At 49.6% G+C, this 19855-nt stretch overlaps 1 protein-coding gene across 1 annotated transcript in view; it reads left to right on the top strand.

The window, feature by feature from the left end:
• Positions 1-19855, top strand: part of cpamd8 (C3 and PZP like alpha-2-macroglobulin domain containing 8) — a 45546-nt gene that overhangs the window by 4749 nt on the left and 20942 nt on the right. Inside the window, exons 6-27 of the mRNA XM_042342696.1 lie at positions 2350-2367; positions 3066-3120; positions 3520-3633; positions 6139-6223; positions 6793-6901; positions 7582-7809; positions 8232-8402; positions 8993-9121; positions 9605-9794; positions 10419-10591; positions 11157-11306; positions 11664-11825; positions 11981-12123; positions 12278-12340; positions 14243-14474; positions 14724-14877; positions 15262-15404; positions 15814-15865; positions 16284-16582; positions 16989-17214; positions 18143-18319; positions 18752-18833. Of these exons, the coding sequence (XP_042198630.1) occupies positions 2350-2367; positions 3066-3120; positions 3520-3633; positions 6139-6223; positions 6793-6901; positions 7582-7809; positions 8232-8402; positions 8993-9121; positions 9605-9794; positions 10419-10591; positions 11157-11306; positions 11664-11825; positions 11981-12123; positions 12278-12340; positions 14243-14474; positions 14724-14877; positions 15262-15404; positions 15814-15865; positions 16284-16582; positions 16989-17214; positions 18143-18319; positions 18752-18833 (3155 nt within the window). The remainder of the gene's footprint in view (positions 1-2349; positions 2368-3065; positions 3121-3519; positions 3634-6138; positions 6224-6792; positions 6902-7581; positions 7810-8231; positions 8403-8992; positions 9122-9604; positions 9795-10418; positions 10592-11156; positions 11307-11663; positions 11826-11980; positions 12124-12277; positions 12341-14242; positions 14475-14723; positions 14878-15261; positions 15405-15813; positions 15866-16283; positions 16583-16988; positions 17215-18142; positions 18320-18751; positions 18834-19855) is intronic.

Here is a 19855-nt window from a genome sequence, read left to right as displayed (position 1 = left end):
TCGAGAGTAGAAACCTGTATGGAAGGCAGGCTTATGTCCCCTTGATAAAACGGCTTCCCCATTGCTTCAATCCTGGTCTAGAAACTGTACAGCAATCTAACCCCTCTCTCCCCGGAGATCACTTATGTATTCCTGTATAATGGATGTCCGGAATACAAATTGAGTTCCTGGATATGTCAGTAATGGTGGCAGCTGCTGCAGATTACCGCAGGCTCCTTTACAGACAGCTTGAGGCCAGCGTCCAGTTGAGAAACCGGGTATTACAATGGGCATTTTTCCAAACAGCATTCCAACATGTCATCTGGTTTCTTATGGAATGTCAGTCTCGGGGATGTGTTTCACTGACTCTTTCCAGGCTAGGCTTTTTTTTTTCTTTTTACACACAGTAAAACTTACATAAGTCTGATCTGTATAACTCGTATAATACTCCTAAGTCGTACCTCTATTTCGCCCACAAAACATACAGTCAATTCACTTTACAGTATATGTTGTGAAGCGCTTTGGAGACCTGATTAAGGCACTACATCAAATGCAACGATTATTATTATTACATCTGCTCCAAATCCCGTTCAAGGGTTTATATTCTATTCAAGTTTGACATGACTTGTACATTGCAGAAGTCGTATTAAATGTATGGTCCCAACTGAGATGACTTATGAGAGGTTTACTTTATGTGTGTGTATATATATACATATTTTACCATTCAGAAATCGAAAGTCAATTTCAGTTCCTGTCAAAAACAAAGGGTTTGTGGAGCGGTGGTAATTTCGACCCCAAGAAAATGTTGAATGGGCATTTTTGTTGTGCGTTCCTTTGTGGAGAGAAGATGGTTTGTCCCTTCTCAATGGCAATGGAAAGCTGACTTTCTGCCCTGAGTCTGTGCGCAACAGAGTGGAACGATGTGGGATGACATCTTTTTCCTCCCCACCCCACCCCCTCCAAACACTGCCCCCATATCTCTCCCCCAACCCCCCCACCACGCCCCACACACAGACAGACACATATCCTCCTCCTTTGCAACTCACACGTTTCAGATCCAAGCAAGGACCAAACTAAATGGGGGGAGAGTTTCAGATTAGTCAGTCAGTCAGTTGTCCCGCATCACTCTCAGGTTGGTTGAGTTAATACGTCAGAAGGTTCTTTGAGCTCATTGTCTACTCTGACACTCCAGGGTAGTGCTGGGGGGGGAGGGGAACGCTGTACTGTGGGAGGCGCCATCCTTCGGATAGACTTTAAGCCAAGGTGCCTTGTGCCAGTTCCAGTGGATGTTAAAGATCCTGTGGCGCTATTCAAAAAAGGGAATTTTTCCTGACATTTCACCCACATTCCTTCAAATAAAATTGGTAGTACACTTTGTTGCTGTTAGTGGGGCATTGCTATGCACAAATTCAATGCCGCATTCACCTCCAAACTACAGTCGCGGCATTTTACAGTAAATTGGTAAGCCTAGAGGGCGCCTTGTTTGGGGATTTATACATGTAATTAAAGGTTTACTAGTGTTGGCGATTGGCGGGCGATGAATGCCAGTGAGTTACATTGAAGTGCCGTGTTTGTTGCAAAGGCAACGTCTTTGATCTGTGCCAACATCCCATAAATGTCAGTGAGATGAATAGCCAATTGAATCTGTTTTTACTGCGAATTTGGATGAAGGAGTAGAAGGGGTCAGGGCGCTGGGAGAGAGATCCATTTGGGAGTGAAATCAGGAGTGAAAGCAGTTCTACACCCATTGGCTAATGGGAATCTGGAACTCTTTCCCTCCCCCCCAAAAAAAGCTGTGGATTTATGGCTGGGTCCATTCACATTTTTGAGACTGAGGTGGACAGATATTTGTTAGATCAGGGGATCAAGGGATATGGGGCAAAGGCGGGTAAATTGAGTTGAGGTACAGATCAGTGATGATCTAACACAATGGCGGAACAGGCTTGAGTGGATGAATGGCCTCCTTCTGTTCCTTTGTTCCTATGACCTGCTATACTTCCAACTAGCGTCTTGGGATCTGTAGCGTTGACTCGAACCATCACGAGGACCTGGGTTTAATGTCACCTCCGACAGTGCAGCGGGTTTCCCCCAGTATTGTGCTGGAGTGTGGATGTGAACTCGAGCTCTGATGTGCTAAGGCGAGGGCCACGCATTGAGCCAAACCTAACCTCGTGATCGCAGACACTAACTCAGTGAGACTGTGAATTGAAAGCATGTGCTCACTTGGTAATGTCATGTTCCGCAGCAGGCATTTACTTACATTGTGCGGTGTGGACATTAAAACAGCGGCACAATTAGACTGAGAGCACCTCCCGATACTGTGTTCATCTGTTTATCTCTGATTTTTTTCTCTCTCCCTCTCTTCTGCAGCTTGAAGCTTACATTGTGGTAAGTAGCTTGTGATAATATTAACAAGGACATTCATTCTCTTAGCAGAGGGTGAATGTCTCTGAGCGCTTTGCAGCCACGATAGGAAACGCTGGCCCAGGGAGGAGGGGAGGGGAAAAATCAGGGAGTGAACCAAAGGTATGCTCAAAGAAATGTTGAGGATGTTTTTGAAGCAGGGAGAGGAGGAACGAGGCTGTTTTTTCAGGCAGTGAACGTCTCCAAATCCTGGGTTGGATCTGAAGCCATGGTCTTGCCTCTAACCCGATAATATCTACAACAACTTGCATTTATATAGCGCCCTTCACAGTGTCTCAGAGGGTTTAACCCAGAGCACCACCATCCAGTCACCTCAAGTCTGGACCTGGGACAGTCAGTGACGTGTTACAAACATGTGGTTAAAAGTTGAGTGTTGGCGAACAGGTTATGTTAAGTGCGGTGGGTTATCACAGCAATAACAACAAATTACATTTGCTTGGCGCCTTTCATGTTGGGAGGACGTCCCAAAGCGCTGACAGGCGGACAATCTGCTCAGGTTGTCTTTAAAACGGCCGCCTGCCCAATACATGAAACCCATGTAATTCATGAAAGCCTTGGTGCTGAGAAAGATTGGCGAGTTCCAACAAGAAACAGCACGGTAACAGCAGGAGAAGGTGACAGTAAGCAAGAAAGCCCAGTTAATTCCAGTTTCTCATTCCCAGGATCCACGAGGCTCCCGGATGATCCAGTGGAACGAACTGAAGCCCGTTTGCTGTGGTGAGTGTTTGGGAAAGAAGGAAACTTGCCATCAGAGGAGTGTTCGCCTTTAGCAGAACAAGTCCCGGCCTCTCGTCTTTAATTGGGAAGATTGTTTCAGTTAGTTCGCAAGTGATTCTTCTTCTTATTAAGTGTTTCCCCCTCAAAATATTCAGTCAATTCCCTTTCCAGTATATCCTTTGAAGAGCTTTGAGACGTCTCGAAGATGAGATAAGGCATTATATCAAATGCAAAGATTATTATTGTTAAGTGTGGACGTTCCAAGTTGGATAGAAATTCTCCGGGATGAATGCAAACACTTCCAACAGCGACACAATTGATCGTGGGTGTCGAGGGGTTGGTGGGCAGAGGAGGGGAATGTGCACAAAATAAGTGTTTAACAGCTGTTGTGTTTTTCAGGTGTAGTAAACATGAGTTTCCCCCTCTCCGACCAGCCGGTATTTGGCGAGTGGATCCTTTTTGTTGAGATGCAGGGACACACGTACAACAAAACATTCGAAGTCCATAAATATGGTGAGTTGAGGGCAGAGCTCAGGGAAGAGTTCATCCCTGTTACAGCTTTTAGAATAAAACGGTCTTCAGTAGATGAGAGTTGCTGTAAGTGCTTAAGTCTCTGCCTGTTTCTCTCGCTCTCCCTGTGTGCTTGCTTAACTTTCTCTCCTTTATTAATAATTAATAATAATAATAATCCTTGCATTTGATATAGCACTGTATCACGTCATTGAGACGTCTCAAAGCGCTTCACAGAATTCCGTCTCCCTCTCTGTGTCTCTGTTCTCTTTCCTTTTTGCCTCTTCCTTTTCTCTCTCTCCTTACTCTCCCTGGTTCTGTTTCCCTCTCTCCTTCCCCCTCTCTTCCCTCTCTTCTATTGCTCTCTCTTTGTCTCTCTCTCTCTCTCTCCGTCTTCTGACTGTTTCTCTTTTCTCCCTGTTCCCTCTCTCTGTGCTGACATGGCCCGCTCTTTCGCTTCCTTCTGTGTGTACATCTCTCCCCTCCTCCCCCCATCTTTTTACTTCTTTTCTCTCTCTCTCCATCCTCTGGTTCCCTCCCTCCCTCCCCCTCCCTCCCACACCTCCCTGCACCTAGCTATAAACTGTTCCAACTGAACAGTACTTCCCTTACTAACCAGAATCTTCCAAAGAGCCTTTCAGAACCATCACCGCGTGTACATCATTGCTTCACTCTGTGCGGAAGCAATGGTGAAAGTCAAGCTGAAAGCAAACAAACATTCGTATGTAAGCAACTCATTCATCCCGAGCCTCAGGGAAATCCCTGCGTTTTGCAGGGAAACAAAATTAGCAGAAAATAGTGGCTGTAAAGAGAAATAAAGGGAGATACTAATCTACTAATCATTCGGCCCATCGTTCCTGTGCGGGCTCTTTGAAAGAGCTAGCCAACTAGTCCCACTCCCTTTGCTCTTAACCCCTTAGCCCTGCACATTTTCCTTTTTAAGTACCTATCTATTTCCCTTTTGAAAGCTGCTATCAAATCTGTTTCCACCAGCCTCTCAGACCGGAATCGAGCCTGTTCCCCTTCGCGCTCGCTCTTCCTACAATTAGTGCTGGAGCGCCAGCTTGGAAAGGGGGCTGTCAGCCAGAGTTCACGCTACTGAATGACTCTCTCATCTTCTCCCCTATTCTCCCATCTCCCCCGCCCCACCCCGTCGCCCTTCCGTTCTCCCCCCTTCCAACCCCCTTGTCCCCCCCCCACACACACACACACACAGACAAACACACAAGGAAAAGCTTCCACGTGCAACAGGCTAAATCCCAGCTGCTCTGACATGAACTGAACTCAAAAGTTTCTTGTGAATGACGTTGGTTGATGTTCCAGTGCGAAGTGGCCCGTTCCAAGACAAACAGCGCTTGGAGTAACATTTTTTTTCAATCAAACCCCTTGTTGTTTTGGCAGTGGCTCATCAACCCAAGAGAAACGGCCTGGTTTTAATTCATTTGGAAGCACGTTGCCCTGGAAACCAGATGCTGGTAGTTAAGGAAGGACTGATAAGCGGTCAAAAACAAAAGCAAGGCCTTTTCTGGTTGGTCGCGATGATGCTGGAACGTGGCCGTGGCTTGTTGTATATAGGGATGAGACCAATCTTCAGATTGGACCGTCCGCATTAAAGGGACAAACACTCTGATGAAACAACAACACATTACATTTGTATCGCGCCTTTCACGTCAGGAGGACGTCCCAAGGTGCTGACTCTCCCCATCACAGGATTGAACCAAATATTCCGATTGGACAGCCACCAATTAACTCCCAACTGCATCAGTACCTCTGGGCCAAACTTGCCTGAGCGGTGATCGATGGTGGCGGGTGGTGGGGGGGGGAGGGTTAGAAATCATGGCTGATGTTCCCTTGCTCCCAGTTATTGTGCCCCAAACCCTGCCCTCCCTTTCCAGAGAAGTTTGATCAGAATAATTGTGTAATTGGCGTTGAATGGTGTACGGTCAGGGTGGAGATCGTCAGTTGAACTCTAGTTGGGAGTTTAAGAAAGTTTCAGGTTTGAGTTCAAGCTCTTAAACGTTGTTCTTGTGCACTCAGACCCTGTTGTACCAACATTCTGCCTTCTGCCGACCCGGGAGTGCTATCACTCGACCCATTACAGTACAGGGTTTGATTTGGAGGGAATTCTCTTCCCCAAATCCCTCTGTCTTACCTTTATTCTTTGAAAAAACTGTGTAAAAGTCCCATCTCTCTGCCAGAAACCGCACCCTTCACGCTCCCACCTCAGGCTCCCAAATCAGTCTCCGTAAAGCTCTTCGAGACGTTCTCCTTAACATGAAACGAGCTTTATTGTTGTTGATTGTCCAGGATTCTAACTCTTAAAATTGAGCATCTCTCTCTCTCTCTCTCTCTCCAAACTTTGGGTGTAGTTTCCAAACAAAAGCCCCACGATCTCTAAAACGAGAATGTTCATTGAAATGGCGGGGGGGGGGGGGGGGGTTCGTGATTTCTCCCCAAATGGTGACTGTTCCCTCCTTTGCTCTCCGTGTTGTTTTAATTTCCATTTAGTTCTCCCAAAGTTCGAGTTGACCATCGACCCACCCAGGTACATCCAGGACCCCAACAAGTGCGAGAGGGGAACTGTTCATGCCAGGTAAGGATTATTATCTATTTATTATTATTATTATTATTATTATTGAGTCCCGGATGCTACCAGGGTTGGAAAGAGTAAAGGTAGAACCGCCGGGGAGCAGAGCAGGGTAAGGTGATGACTCCCAAGCTCTGGGTTTTAAATGCTCGGAGGTGACGGAAAGGCAAAAGCACATTTTTCTTTGAAACAAAACGTGCCACAGTTATATGGGTCTGTGCTCTATTGCCCTCTACTGTAGAGTGGAGGGACTTTCACACCAAGTTGGGATGTGCCGTCGTTGGGAAAACCCTGAGTGAAGCCCGGATAATTGATGGGCAACAGACTCGGGTGCTCTCTCTCTCTCTCGCGCGCGCTCTCTCTCACTCTCTCACTCTGTCTTTCTCCACCTCGCCTCTTCCTTCCCCAACTTCAAGTCGCTCTCTCTCTCCCTCTCTCTCACTCGCTGTCTTCCTGTTACCCTTAGCGGCTGGGTGAAGAGTGTTAGGCTCAGGATGTTGCTGTGTCTGCAACATCTTCCCTTCGCATCCTTATCTTCCACATTCTCTCTCTCTCTCTCTCTTTCTCTCTCTCAGGTACACATTTGGCAAACCGGTGACGGGCAAACTCACCGTCAACATGACAGTGAACGGCGTGGGCTACTACAGGCACGAAGTCGGTCACCCGGTCATGAAAACCATGGAGGTGAGAAGCCGGTTAAAAGAGTTCGATTGGAACGGGAGTTGCCGTTCAGCCCCTCGAGCCTGTTCCGCCATTCTATCAGATTGTGGCTGATCTGTACCTCACCTCCAATTACTCACCCTTGCCCCATATCCCTTGATGCCCTGTCTTGGAAAACTTGGATGGATAAGGCTTCAAATGATGATGGATACCCGATTCCATGTCTCGCACTTAATAGTCCTCGCTTCTCGTGCGTGTTTGGTTTGTGTCCAGACAGGCTTTAGCGTGCTCGCGTTTATCAAGCTTGGATTCAGTCAGCCTCCAGCCTGATTTCCAATCCTGCCTTGGCAAGCATCCAGCATCAATTCACCAGGTTATCATAGAACCTTACAGCACAGCGAGAGGCCATTCAGTCCATCGTGCCTTCATTCCTCTTTGAAAGAGCTACCAACTAGTCCCATTGCCCCTATAGCTTTGCTTTTTATTTTCAAGTACATATCCAGTTCCCTTTTGAAAGTTATTATCGAATCTGCTTCCACCGCTCTGCGTCCCAGATCAATTAATACCTGGGATGAAGCGGGTTCATCGACGAAGAGAGGCCGGGCGATATTCCCGGAGCGATGTTCCACTCTCCTGCCCTGTGACACACTCCCGGCTCTAACCCTCCCTGTTTTATTTCCTTTGCCCGTCTTTCCCGGCTGCAGATTGACGGCATTGCCGGCTTTCCCATCTGCGTCAAGGACATGATGCCGGTCGACGTGCCGGAACATTTCCGCGGCTCCGTGAACATCTGGGCGTCGGTGACCAGCTCCGACGGCAGCAAACAGATCACCTTTGACGACTCCACTCCTGTCCACAAGCAGCTGATTGACATCAAGTATTCCAAGGATACTCGCAAGCAGTTTAAGCCGGGTCTCCCGTACAAAGGCAAGGTGAGCCAGCCCGAACCAAGGCCAATGGGACGCTGCTATTGATAAGGAACCTAAGCTTAGGGGCAATGGTCATAGTCAAGATAATAATAATAATAATCTTCACATTGACGTAGCGCCTTTCACGTCAAAGAGCTTTACAGGACTGTAAAGCATAGTGACTGTGTGTTTTGTGCGAGAGCATGACGCCAAGCCAGAGGGAAGGGAAAGGTGACCGGTCGAAGTGGAAGGTCATCAGGCCGTGACCTGAAGATGGGGAAGGAGGGAATAAGGCGGAGGGAGGGATTGCGGGATAAGGCTGTCTATCAAATGCAAGCATTATTAGTATATTAGTTGCAGTAGAAGCTCAGGGAGGGATTTGCTTTGGTTTTTCTACAAGAGTGGGTTACTGATGAACAACAACTTTATCTCTGGCTCATTGTCAGGTGGAGGTGACTTACCCGGACGGCAGCTCTGCAGACGGAGTCACAGTACGCATTAAGGCTGAGCTCACCCCGAAGGACAATGTCTACACCAGCGAACTGGTGTCCAAGAACGGCGTGGTGCAGTTTGAGATTCCCTCCATCCCAACCGTGGCTCAGTACGTCTGGTTAGAGGTGGGTACAGGCAGCCGCGAGCCCGAGCGAGAGGTAGAGCCAGCGATGGGAGTTGGGGTGGAGGGTGTTGAGAGAATCATAGAATCTTATAGCCAGAAGGAGGCCATTCGGCCCATCTCGTTCCTGTGCCAGGCTCTTTGAAAGAGCTACCGAATAGTCCCACTCCCACGCTCTTACCCCATAGTCCTGCAAATCGTTCCTTTTCACGTACGCATCCAATTCCCTGCCGTTGAGGGAAGAGAGCAAGAGGTCAGAGGGAGGGAGACATGGGAAAGGCGTGAGAGTGCGGCGATGGGGAGGAAAGGTTTGGGGAGAGAAAGAGCGTGACGGAGGATGAAAGTGACTGGGTTTCTATGCTGGGATTCTCCACAATAACTGAGCTCCGCCAAGTTAAGTGGAATAGGCAGATGTTGAAAATTGTCTTGAGAATGGGTTTGGAGTGAGCGAGAACCGATCGGGATGTCAGTGGTATTGAGACGGGTATTTGAGGGAGGGGCAGGGCTGAGGCTGAGAGCAGAGCGAGCTTCACCCCACCGTCTCTGCAAGGGGTAAAATAATCAACAACGTGTTTTGTTTCCTCTCTCTCTCAGACCAAGGTGACAGCGATCGAGGGGAAAGTAGCAGGTGACCAGTATCTCCCGAGTTACCTGTCCATCAGTAGCTGGTACTCGCCGAGCAAATGCCACATTCAACTTCAGGGGCCGGACAGAGCGTTCCAGGTAAGTAGGTGTTTGTACCAGTTATCACCCGCCTTTTGCCAGAACCTAATCCTAAAGTTAGAGCTATTTTAGGCCATTTAGGAGTAAAATCAGGAGGCATATATTTCACTCAAAGGGGAGTGGGAATCCGGAGACGTTGGATCCATTCACATTTTTAAGACTGAGGTGGATAGATGTTTCGCATGTCAGGGTATCAAGGGATACGGGGTAAAGGCGGGTAATTGGGGGGGGGTTTTGAGGTACCAGATCAGTCATGATCTTATAGAATGACGGAACAGGGCTTGAGGGCTGAATGGCCTCCTCCCGTTCCTAACCTGAACGCTTTCTGTTGCATCATCGCCATCTCTTACGAAGGCTCAAACTGTTGTCAGGAGGTCGTGGGTTTCGAAGACCCCCCCCCCCCACCCCAAGTTGAGCTCACGTGGTTCTAGGTTATTACAAGTGTAACGTGCTGTTGTTGTTGTTGTTTATCTGTGAGCACAGGTGGGGGAGGAAGCCTGGATAGCGCTGAAGTCCACCTGCGCCTGTGACTTTACCCTTCACTACGAGCTGGCGTCTCGAGGGAACATCGTGAAGGCGGGGATGCAGGCGGCCAGCGTCACCCGGCAGCGCAGCAAGAGAGCGACCGTCACCTTCGACAAGAAAAAGCAAAGCTCCCCGGCCTCGCCACACCGTAAGCGGAGGAGAAAAAGACGTGCAGATCGCCGAACCTGCCAGTCGGAGCCTTATTCCCATCAACGCCAATCAGCCGGGCTCGGTGATGATATCAGGCCCCCCACCCCCTCACCCCATTGCGGAAAAGCAAACCGTCCGGATTAGTCGGACAGGGCTGTGTGTGTGTGTGTACACAATGGATTGAATCCTGGTGTCTCGTTCTCCCCCCCCCCCCCACCCCCCTTTGTATCAGATAAACTGACACGAGGATAACCTAAAAGGAACGAGGAAGTGGGTCTATAACCGCGCGTAAAGTTGAGTGCGTTACGCGCCATGTGTGTTGGAGGCTGAATCGTAGGTTCCCTGAACGCCGTAATTCCCCTCTGCGCAAAACGCACGGAAGTGTTTAGAAGTGGCGCATAATAGACTCCCCGAGCACATGAGTATTGTGTGGGGAGTGAGTGGGGCGTAGGGGAGAGAGAGGGGGAGAGAGAGAGAGAGAGAGGGTGTTGGTCGGACACTCGTGATCGATCTTGCGCCCTGTATTTTCTCGGCGATGCGATGCATGAACACCTCACACGCGGCGAGTTTCGTCCCCTTTTGTTAAAAACCAAACCCAAAACCACCGTCTCCTCCTCTCCAGCCCCCACCAAGTCGCCGGCCGGGGAGGTCGAGGTGTGCAGCACCTCCCTGCGGTTCACCGTCACGCACAACATGGCGCCCCTCAGCAGACTCCTGGTCTACTACGTGCGGGAGAACGGAGAGGGCATCACCGACAGCATCCAAGTCCCCATCCAGCCTTCTTACGAGAATAAGGTATTTTTTGCCAGAAGAGCGCGATCCCGGAGGGAAGAAAGACTCCCGACGTACACGACTGAGCGAGCGGAGTCACGTTCGGGTAGCGGTCAGCGCGCTCGCCTCGCAAGCGAGAGGAACCGGGTTCGATTCCCGCAGAGAGAGGCTGAAGGCCCCGGCAGTATCAGTGCGGCAGTCAGGGCTGCCGAGGAAGACACTTTCTTGAACGAGGAGTGTACAGACTGTGTCTCTGTCCAGGTGTTGACCCTCCCCCCCCAGGCCTGAGTCAGACCTTTTCGGTGTGTTTGGTGTGTGTGTGGTATTTGTATATGTGTGTGGTATTTCTATGTGCGTGTGATGTTTGTATATGTGCGCGTGTTTGGTGTGTGTGTGTGTGTTAGGTGTGTGTGTGTGTGTTTGGTGTGTGGGTGTGTGTTTGGTGTGTGTGTTTGGTGTGGGTGTGTGTTTGGTGTGTGGGTGTGTGTGTGTGTGTGTTTGGTGTGGGGGGTGGGAGAGGATGTGATGAATTGCGAACATGAATAGGGGGCCAATAATTCCAATTTTTTCTCTTTGATGAAATATCCAGGTGTCGGTTTCACTCTCCTCCAACGAGACGAAGCCCGGGGACTTGATCAACCTCTCGGTGAGAGGCGAACGAGGGTCGTGCACGTGCGTCGCCACCGTGGATAAGAGCGTCTACCTGTTAAAGCCCGGCTTCCGCCTCACCACAGAGAAGGTAACACTCTGCGTTCTGTACGTTCGTGCTTTTTTGTGTGTAAACTCCCATTTCATAGGAACAGGGTAAAGTCAAATAAACTCGGTCACTCGCTCCCCGACTGCTGAGCGCAATTGGCTGCCGCGTCTCGCCCACAAAATACACACAGTCACTCCACTTTCTAGTGTATCCTGCGAAGCGCTTTGAGACATCTCAGCGACATGATGAGGCGCTACATCAAATGCAAGGATATTATTATTATTATTATTGTTAATAATAAGGCAGCAGAACAAGAGGGCACTCGTTCAGGGTTCCTCTAAAGGCAGTTTCAGGGGAGGCGCAAAGTGACGCTCGTTAACCCTTCGTGGTGCTGCGCAGATCTTCCAGGAGTTGGCGGATTACGACGTGTCGGACGCCTTTGGCATCCCCAAGGAGGACGGGCACTTCTGGTGGCCGGGGCTTTCCTCTCGGCGACGCCGCCGTTCCTCGGTTTTCCCCTGGCATTGGGACATCACCAAGGACGCTCGCTTCGCCTTCACGGTAAGCCACCGTTTGCGGAAACCGAAATTGCGAAGCAGGACCGACAGACATCCGTTCCACACGCACAGCTCGCTCCCCGTCCTCCTGCCCGTCCTCCTAATGTGTCTCTGCTCTGCCCCCCCCCCACACCCCACCCGCACCCCCGGGCTGTTTAGGAGACGGGACTAGTGGTGATGACCGACATGGTGAGCCTGAATCACCGGCAGAACGGGGGCATGTACACGGACGAGGCAGTGCCGGCTTTCCAGCCGCACACGGGGACTCTGGTGGCCGCTATGCATTCCCGCATCGTGCCGAGGTAAGTAAAAAAAAAACACACACGCGTGCACACTCACCCTGCCGTACGTCACTCCTTCACCCGGTCGCAAATAAGACCCCGGATGCGAGGCGATGGCGGCTTAGTGTCGATTGTCATTGTCGCACACTCATCGCTGACTCCTCTCTTGTCACAGAGCCGAGAAGAGGAAGAGAACGTTTTTCCCCGAAACCTGGATCTGGCATTGCCTCAACATCAGGTAGGGACCAGCAACATAAGGTCTATATATATTATGTATATATATATGTATATGGTTCACAACTGGTATTGAACCCAATGGTGATTGTGCTGACCCAAACCCATCCCCAGTCAGTAGGACAGTGGATTGGTTGCCCATTTCCTAGAGATACAGATCCGAGCACCATCCCATGTTCCATTGCATTGAGTTTGATGTAGAATCGAGTGGTAAGTACATGGTCCACACAGCGACGCTGACACGGATGCTCTTTACGGAGCTGCTGATGGGTTTTGACTTTTAATTGCCTGTATTAATGCATGTGTACCTACAATCCAGATCATTACTGCCCCTTCCGGCAATGTCCCAGGAGCAGGACATGAATTGAACAATGCGTTTAGCTGGAGAATGGTTGAGTGAGGACCCGAGAGAAACTCCCTTCTCTTTTTTTTATTATTAACCTTGACCAGGTTTGGTTTAACGTTTCGCTCAGAAGGACGGCACTTCGACAATGCGACCCACCCATCCTCCCTCCCTCCCTCCCTCCACCAGAGTGTCGCGATGGAATGTAGCTCAAAGTCCCGATGTCGGGCTCGAACCTGCAGCCTTCTGACTCGGAGACGAGCGAGAGAGAGAGAGAGAGAGAGAGTGGTACCAGCTGAGAAAATAATCTGAATGACCGCTCTTCATGCTTGTAGCTCACTCGGACCTCATTGCTGGGTTTGGCGTGGTCGACAACCAACTCAAACTGTAAAACACGACAGGGCAATATTGCGCTTAATTTGTTTTTCTCTCTTCCAAAAGGAACGCACGGAAATTGTTTTAAAATCACTTAACACATTGCAGCGAGGCCTTCTAATGGTTACAATTATTGCATACCTTGGCCCTGGGCCCAGAAAGGACTAAGTGCTCTCATGTGTGAATTGGAAAGGATTGTTGCTGCCAAAGGAAAACTAGCTGACCACTTGCGAGGTGCAAATCGCCCTGTTTCAAGTACTGCGCTGGAGTGTGGCCGGGGCTGGGAGCCTCTGCAGGCCAGTAACCGGGGGATTAAGTGAGGACATTCTGTTACTCTGCGTTGCCCGGCTGAATGTACCAGTGCTTAAAGCCCCCACACCACCTTCCCCCCACCGTGCCACACTTAATTAGCGGACCTGTCAGCCACGTTCTTGCCAAAGTTCTCTCTTGCGCTGCGTCTGTTTCCCGCTTGCATTCCAGCTCCAATCGGAGGTCGTTGATCAAAGAAAAAGCCTTGTGAATAACTGTGTGTGTCTGACTCCCAAGGCTGCACGTGTCATGCACTTGCAGTCGAGTTACGTTGGCACACCATGAAACATCTTTACAGAGAGGCTTTGTGTATTTCACTCAAGGTCTGTTTAAACTTGGCCCATCACACAGGAGCCTCAGGTATAAATAATAACAACAACAATAAAAAGCCTCGCCTGAAATGTCCTAAGGCACCTACAAGTCATAGCCTCGGAGCTTTTTAACAGCTAATTACTGTCAAGTCTAGTTGCTGATTGTTTTTGTAGGCAAACACGGAAGGTGGTTTGCCCACTGCAAGGTCCCACAAATAGCCACAAAGTGATAGCGTCGCGGAATCTCTTAATGACCGGTCCTCGGTAAACATTTCATCCAAATACGGCGCCTCCCAACAATGTAAACGCAGTGCTTCCCACCGGAACATCAGCCTAGACCGTGAGGTCAAGTCCCCCGACGTGGGACTTGAACCCGTAGCTTTGGCAGCTTGGAGCTCAGTGTGTTCTCGTACGCTTTGCCTAGGGGGAGCTCAGCGCCTTGGGACGTCCTCCTGATGTGAAAGGCACTCTACAAGTGTAATTTGTTGTCGTTAAAGGGGCTGAAACGATACGGGTTTTGAAACCATTTGAACACTCCCTAACCTTTGTCCTCGCTCCCTGTTGACAGTGATGCCACAGGTGAAGCTCAGCTGCAGGTGGAGGTCCCGGACTCCATCACAACTTGGGTGACTGAGGCCGTCGGCCTGTCCCAGGAGAGAGGCCTGGGGCTGGCCAAGCCCACCGAGCTGCGAACCTTCAAGCCTTTCTTTGTCGACTTCACGTTGCCGTACTTTGTGATTCGCGGGGAGCAAACCAAGATTCCACTGACCGTCTACAACTACCTGGCTTCCTGCGCTGAGGTACATCCATCCATGAGTGTGACGGAGCTTATCTGATTGGGTTTAGGGTTAGGGGTATAGGGGCAAACTGCACAGAGCATGTCCCGGTGTGTGTGTGTGTGTGGTGGGCGGGTGGGGGGTGTTATTTGCTAGTAATTGTCCTTACATTTAAGGACTTGGTTGCTTCTACCATCGGTGGTCGGTTTCAGTTGGGTTTGAACGCTTTCTGAGAGTTTTAACATGTGCTGATCTCTGCCCCACGTATTGCAGGTTCATGTTAAGATCACAGTCCCCAAGGGAATCAAGTTTATCGGCCACCCGGGGAAACGGCACCTGACGAGAAAAATGTGCCTCAACTCCGAGGAAGCAAAGCCAACCTCCATTGTCCTGTCCTTCAGTGAACTGGGTCTTGGAAACATCACAGGTATCAGGGGAACGGCTTCAGTTGCCCTACACTGCTTCGCTTTCCTCATGTTTTTTTCCTTCTTCTCGTGCCCTTAGTTCCACCATCTGTGTCCGAGCTTTCAGCCACTACGCCCCGAAACTCTCGAACTCTCTCCCTCAATCCCTCCGGTTTGTCCTATCCTTCCCTCTCTTCAGATCGCGCCTGAAGACCTTCCTCTTCGGCCGTGCCTACGGTCACCTCCCCCCCCGCCTCTCCCCTGCTCAGGGTTGTGCTCCGCCACTGTCGAGCGCTCTCGGACGCTGCCCTGCGTGACCTGTAAGCGTGAGGGTGGGCGAGGAAGGGTCTGGTGGTTTACGGGAACGGTGGAGTGCGTTTTACAATCCTGTTTCTTCACGTTCACAGCCAAAGCGTTTGCTTACAGTGAAACAAACTGTTGTGAGGAAGGGTTACAGGCACTGAAGAACGGCAAGTACCTGGACGAGGGCTACATGGACAAGAGGATCCCGACGGGAATGGATTACGTCAGGAGAAGCGTCCTCGTGGAGGTGAAAAAAATTGGTTACTCAATGTCTGTGGGACACTACTGTGAGCAATTGGCTGCTGTGTTTCACCCACAAAATACAGTCAGTTCACTTTACAGTATATCCTGTGAAGAGCTTTGAGACGTCTCAACGACGTGATCAGGCGCTATGTCAAATGTAAGGATTATTATTAAGTGATCTCCAATAGGACTAGTTAATGATCTTCATGTGCTCAGCACGTAGCAATAGGTTGAAGGGAATGATTGGGTGTAAAGAGACTGAATTCGGAGCAAAATAGCACCTTGAGCTCCACTGTCCAGAGTTCCCAAATTCCAACCAGTCTTAGCCTGTATTACTATAGAGGGACGTTTGCAACTGAACTCAGTTTTCCTCTCCTCTTTCATTTCTCTCTCTCTCGCTCTGTATCATACAGGCTGAAGGACTGCCCAGGGAATACACATACAGTGTTTTCTTCTGTCCCAATGGTACGTATTTTATTAACTGATTGTTATCCCATTTTTCAGTAGTGTTATTGATATTGGATTCTGTGTGCCATGCGATTCAGGCTTTAACATGTTTACAGTTTTTTTTAATGTGAAGGACCAAATGGTCTTGAAGCCTAAGATCGGGTGGAATTCCATCGGGTGGGTTGGAGGGGGTGTTGGGGGTGGGGGAGTTACTGTGTTGTCAGTTGGTGACATGACACAAATTTTCAAGACTGAGGTGGATATGTTTTTGTTACGTTTTCAAGGGTATCAGGGATGTGGGGCAAAGGTGGGTGATTGGAGTTGAGGTGCAGATCTAATAGAATGGCAGAACTGGCTCGAAGGGCTGAGTGGTCTCCTCCTGTTCCTACGACTCCTGGTCTCACTTGTGTGTCCGGCTTCTGTTTGTTCCCATCAGAGAAGATCCACATCTCGACTCCCAACAAGTACGAGTATCAGTATGTACAGAAGCCCGGGAGGATGACCCACTTCAACGTGGCAGTCAAAGCCCACAACGACGCTCATTTTGCCCTGTCCGCCGGACCCCACGACACCGTGGAGATGATCGAGATCGTGGTCGGGGGCCGGCAGAACACCAGGACGTGGGTGGCCGTCAGTAAGATGGGCGAACCCGTGGCCACCGCCAACAGCCCTCACATCCTCTCCTGGGACGAGTTCCGCAACTTCTGGATCCGTTGGAGGAACGGCGTGGTCCAGGTGAGATATTGCCTCCATCTGTGCAGCAGCAGCAACAATAACAACTTGTATTCAGACGGTACCCAGAGTGTGCGTTGAGATAACTGCTGGGAATTCAAGGCTAAAACCACCCTCCCTTTCCACCCTCCTATCCTCCCCGCACCACGCTCCCTGCCCTCCACCCCTCTCGATCCCATCCTTGACTGTCCAGCGCCTTGGGACATCCTCCGGACATAAACGTAAATGTAATTTGTTGTTGTTGAACACTGTTTGGCGAGTTCCCAATTCCTTGTCCAGTTGGGACCATTATACCTGTTCGGGCTTTGGCCTGTCTGCTTAGCAGGTGCTGTAACTGTGGTCTCAGTGAAGGGCCCATTGATTCCCAATGCAGTGAAGGGTGAGATCTGACCTTGTTGTCTCCTCTCAGGTTGGCCATGGAGCGGTGCCTTCGAACGAGTCCCTGATTGTGCAGTGGGTCAACGCCGCGTTGCCAGAGGTCAAATACATTGGCTTCTCTACGGGCTGGGGCTCGATGGGGGAGTTTAAGATCTGGAGGAAAGAGGAATCGGACGAAAACCACAACGAGGCCTTCACCCTGGGTGTTCCCCACAATGTGGTCCCCGGCTCGGAAAAGGCCACGGCCTCCATGATAGGTACTGATCTGAGCGCCCGTTGCCATGGAAACCAGGGGCACAAAATTCCACCTAGTTTTAGCCCTTGAGACTGTTTTTTTTAAAATTTAGGCGGAAGCAGCAAGTGTCGTTTGTTTCAAGAACAAACAAGACGTATTTCTGTTAGGAAATGATATCTCGGGGTGCAGTATATAGTTTGGGACGCGACTGCCAGGATGGTGGAAAGCGAACTGGATGGACGTTGGTCTTCTTTCCCCCATCAAATTATTATGTTCCTATGTTGTTTGGATTTTGCAGAATTGCTTTAAAATTCTTAAATGAAATTCTGCCTGAATTTCGCCCACAACATATCCAGTCAATTCTCTTTACAGTATATTCTGTGAAGCGCTTTGCGACATCTCGAAGACATGAGAATGCGCTACATCAAATGCAAGGATCGTTATTGTTATTGTTATTAATTTGGGAGGTGGGTATCCTCCAAATAAGACTGGATTTAAGGATTTTCAACAGTTCAAAGAACATTTGATCGTAGCTTTCAAAAGGATAGGTACTTAAAAAGAAAAAAAATTGCAGGTCTGTGGGGTAAGAGCGGTGGAGTGGAACTAGTTGGTAGCTCTTTCAAATGGTCGGGCACAGGCATGATGGGCCGAATGGCCTCCTTCTGTGCTGTAAGATTCTATGAATTGTGCATGAACGGTCTTAAATTTGAAGTCAAAATGATCTCCCAGGTTAAGACTAGGTGGAATTTCAGGCCCCTGAACTTTGGCTATGGAGGAATGTGGATGTCAGTATCCTGGTGAAACTCAGTCAACAGTGAGTGATGAAGTTAAATGTTTTAGGAAATTGTTTTTAGGCAAGTGTCTCAGCTTCCTTCAAAGGCTTGTCTCCCGCTGTGTTTGATGACCTCCAGTTATCTCACGCTGTGTCTCTCTCTTCCCCCCTCGGCCAGGGGATGTGATGGGGCCCACACTGAATAACCTGGACAACCTCCTGCGGCTCCCGTTCGGTTGTGGGGAGCAGAACATGATCCATTTCGCCCCCAACGTCTTCGTGCTGAAGTATCTTCAGAAAACCAAACAGCTGTGCGCCGAGGTGGAGAGCGAGGCCACAGATTACCTCGTACAAGGTAGGTCGTTAACCATGTAGTCAAAATGTGTGTCCTCCACCCTCCCTACCCCAGTCCGTCCACCCAGTCCATCCCCTAGCCCCTCTTACCAGGGATTTACGTAGCTGAGTCGTTAGAGCACTCATAAGTGAGAGGACCCGGGTTCGATTCCCAGGCAGAGCAAGTTTCCTTACTCTTCACACCTCTGTTTATCTAGCAGTTAGGAGGAACACGGTTGTTAGTCGATTGGCGGATCGCGCTTCGAGGGTAGTAATCCCTTCATAAATAATAATTAAATAATCTGGTCACTCGGTCCAGGACTGTGTGTGCTCTAGTTGAAAAGATGCAGGGGTGGGGGGGGGATGGGCGGATGAGATCAAATGGGCCGAAACCCTCGGGATCCGACCAGGCAAAGCGTTGACCGTTTCCTCTCTGAATTGTCTCCACTTGCAGGCTATCAACGTCAGCTGACCTACAAGAAACAGGATGGTTCCTACAGTGCATTCGGTGAGAGGGATTCCTCTGGGAGCATGTGGTGGGTGAATTTATTCAGACTCTCTTAAGCACCAACGGTGGGGGGAAATTCATAGTCAAAAGTCCGAACCAGAAGGTTGTGGGTTCAAGCCCTGTTTGGGGTCTTTGAACTCACAGTCTAGGCTGACATTCCAATACAGTTTTGAGGGAGCATCTGATTGTGCAGCCCCTGCGGATGCGACGTTAAACCAAAGTCCCAACTGCCTGTTCAGGTGGATGTTTTCAAACGTTAAGAAAATATTGTAGTCTAACGATGGGTTGGAATGTCTCTTCCCCCGTTGAGCTCCCTCTGTACTTCAATTACATTGCCCACAAAATACACAGTCACTTCGTTTCACAGTGCATTCTGTGAAGCTCTTTGCGATGACTCAACAAATGTGATAAGGCGCTCTATCAAACGCAAGGATTATTATTATATTACATCCCAGTCAACAGGCGGTTAAGACTTGAGGGGACTGGACGGTGCACGGGGTTAAGTGCTCCGAGACTTTATCCCCAACGTGAAGGAAGCTATATGAATGCAAGTTGTTGTTGTTGGGATCCGCACTTGAATCCTTTCCTAACGGAAGGGGAATCCCTTGCTCAGCCCTCTCAGAGGGCAGCAGCCATTGCGTGGGCGGGAATTGCCCTCGGAATCCGGAATCACCAGGTAACCAGGGTTCTCCCACCACAAACCGGCCTTACATTCCCCCTCATTATATTTGTGGAAAGTGTCTGAATCCTGTTTGTTAGCGTTTCGGGGGCCCAGTGGGAGCACTGCTGAGAGGTGTTGAAGTGCTTGGAATTTTTGTTTCTAAAACAACCACCTAACACTTCACATTACTTGGCAGGAACAGTAACTGCTTGTAAGTTTGCGTGGATGGATTTTGGTAGAGGGCGGAGAGTGTGGAGCAAAGGCAGCCCGAGAGTGTAGACCTTTCGGAAAAAAATCCCTACTGTATGGGTGGAACAAGTCACTGAGGAGTCTCAAGGGGAAGACACTTATCCCTTCTCTTTGAGACTAAGAAACCAGCTGACATCTAG

Source organism: Callorhinchus milii, unplaced genomic scaffold (genome assembly GCF_018977255.1).
Source record: "Callorhinchus milii isolate IMCB2004 unplaced genomic scaffold, IMCB_Cmil_1.0 Scaffold21, whole genome shotgun sequence".
Classification (NCBI taxonomy): Eukaryota; Metazoa; Chordata; class Chondrichthyes; order Chimaeriformes; family Callorhinchidae; genus Callorhinchus; species Callorhinchus milii.
The sequence above is the reverse complement of the archived record's forward strand: the minus strand, read 5'-3'. Positions and strand labels throughout refer to the sequence as shown.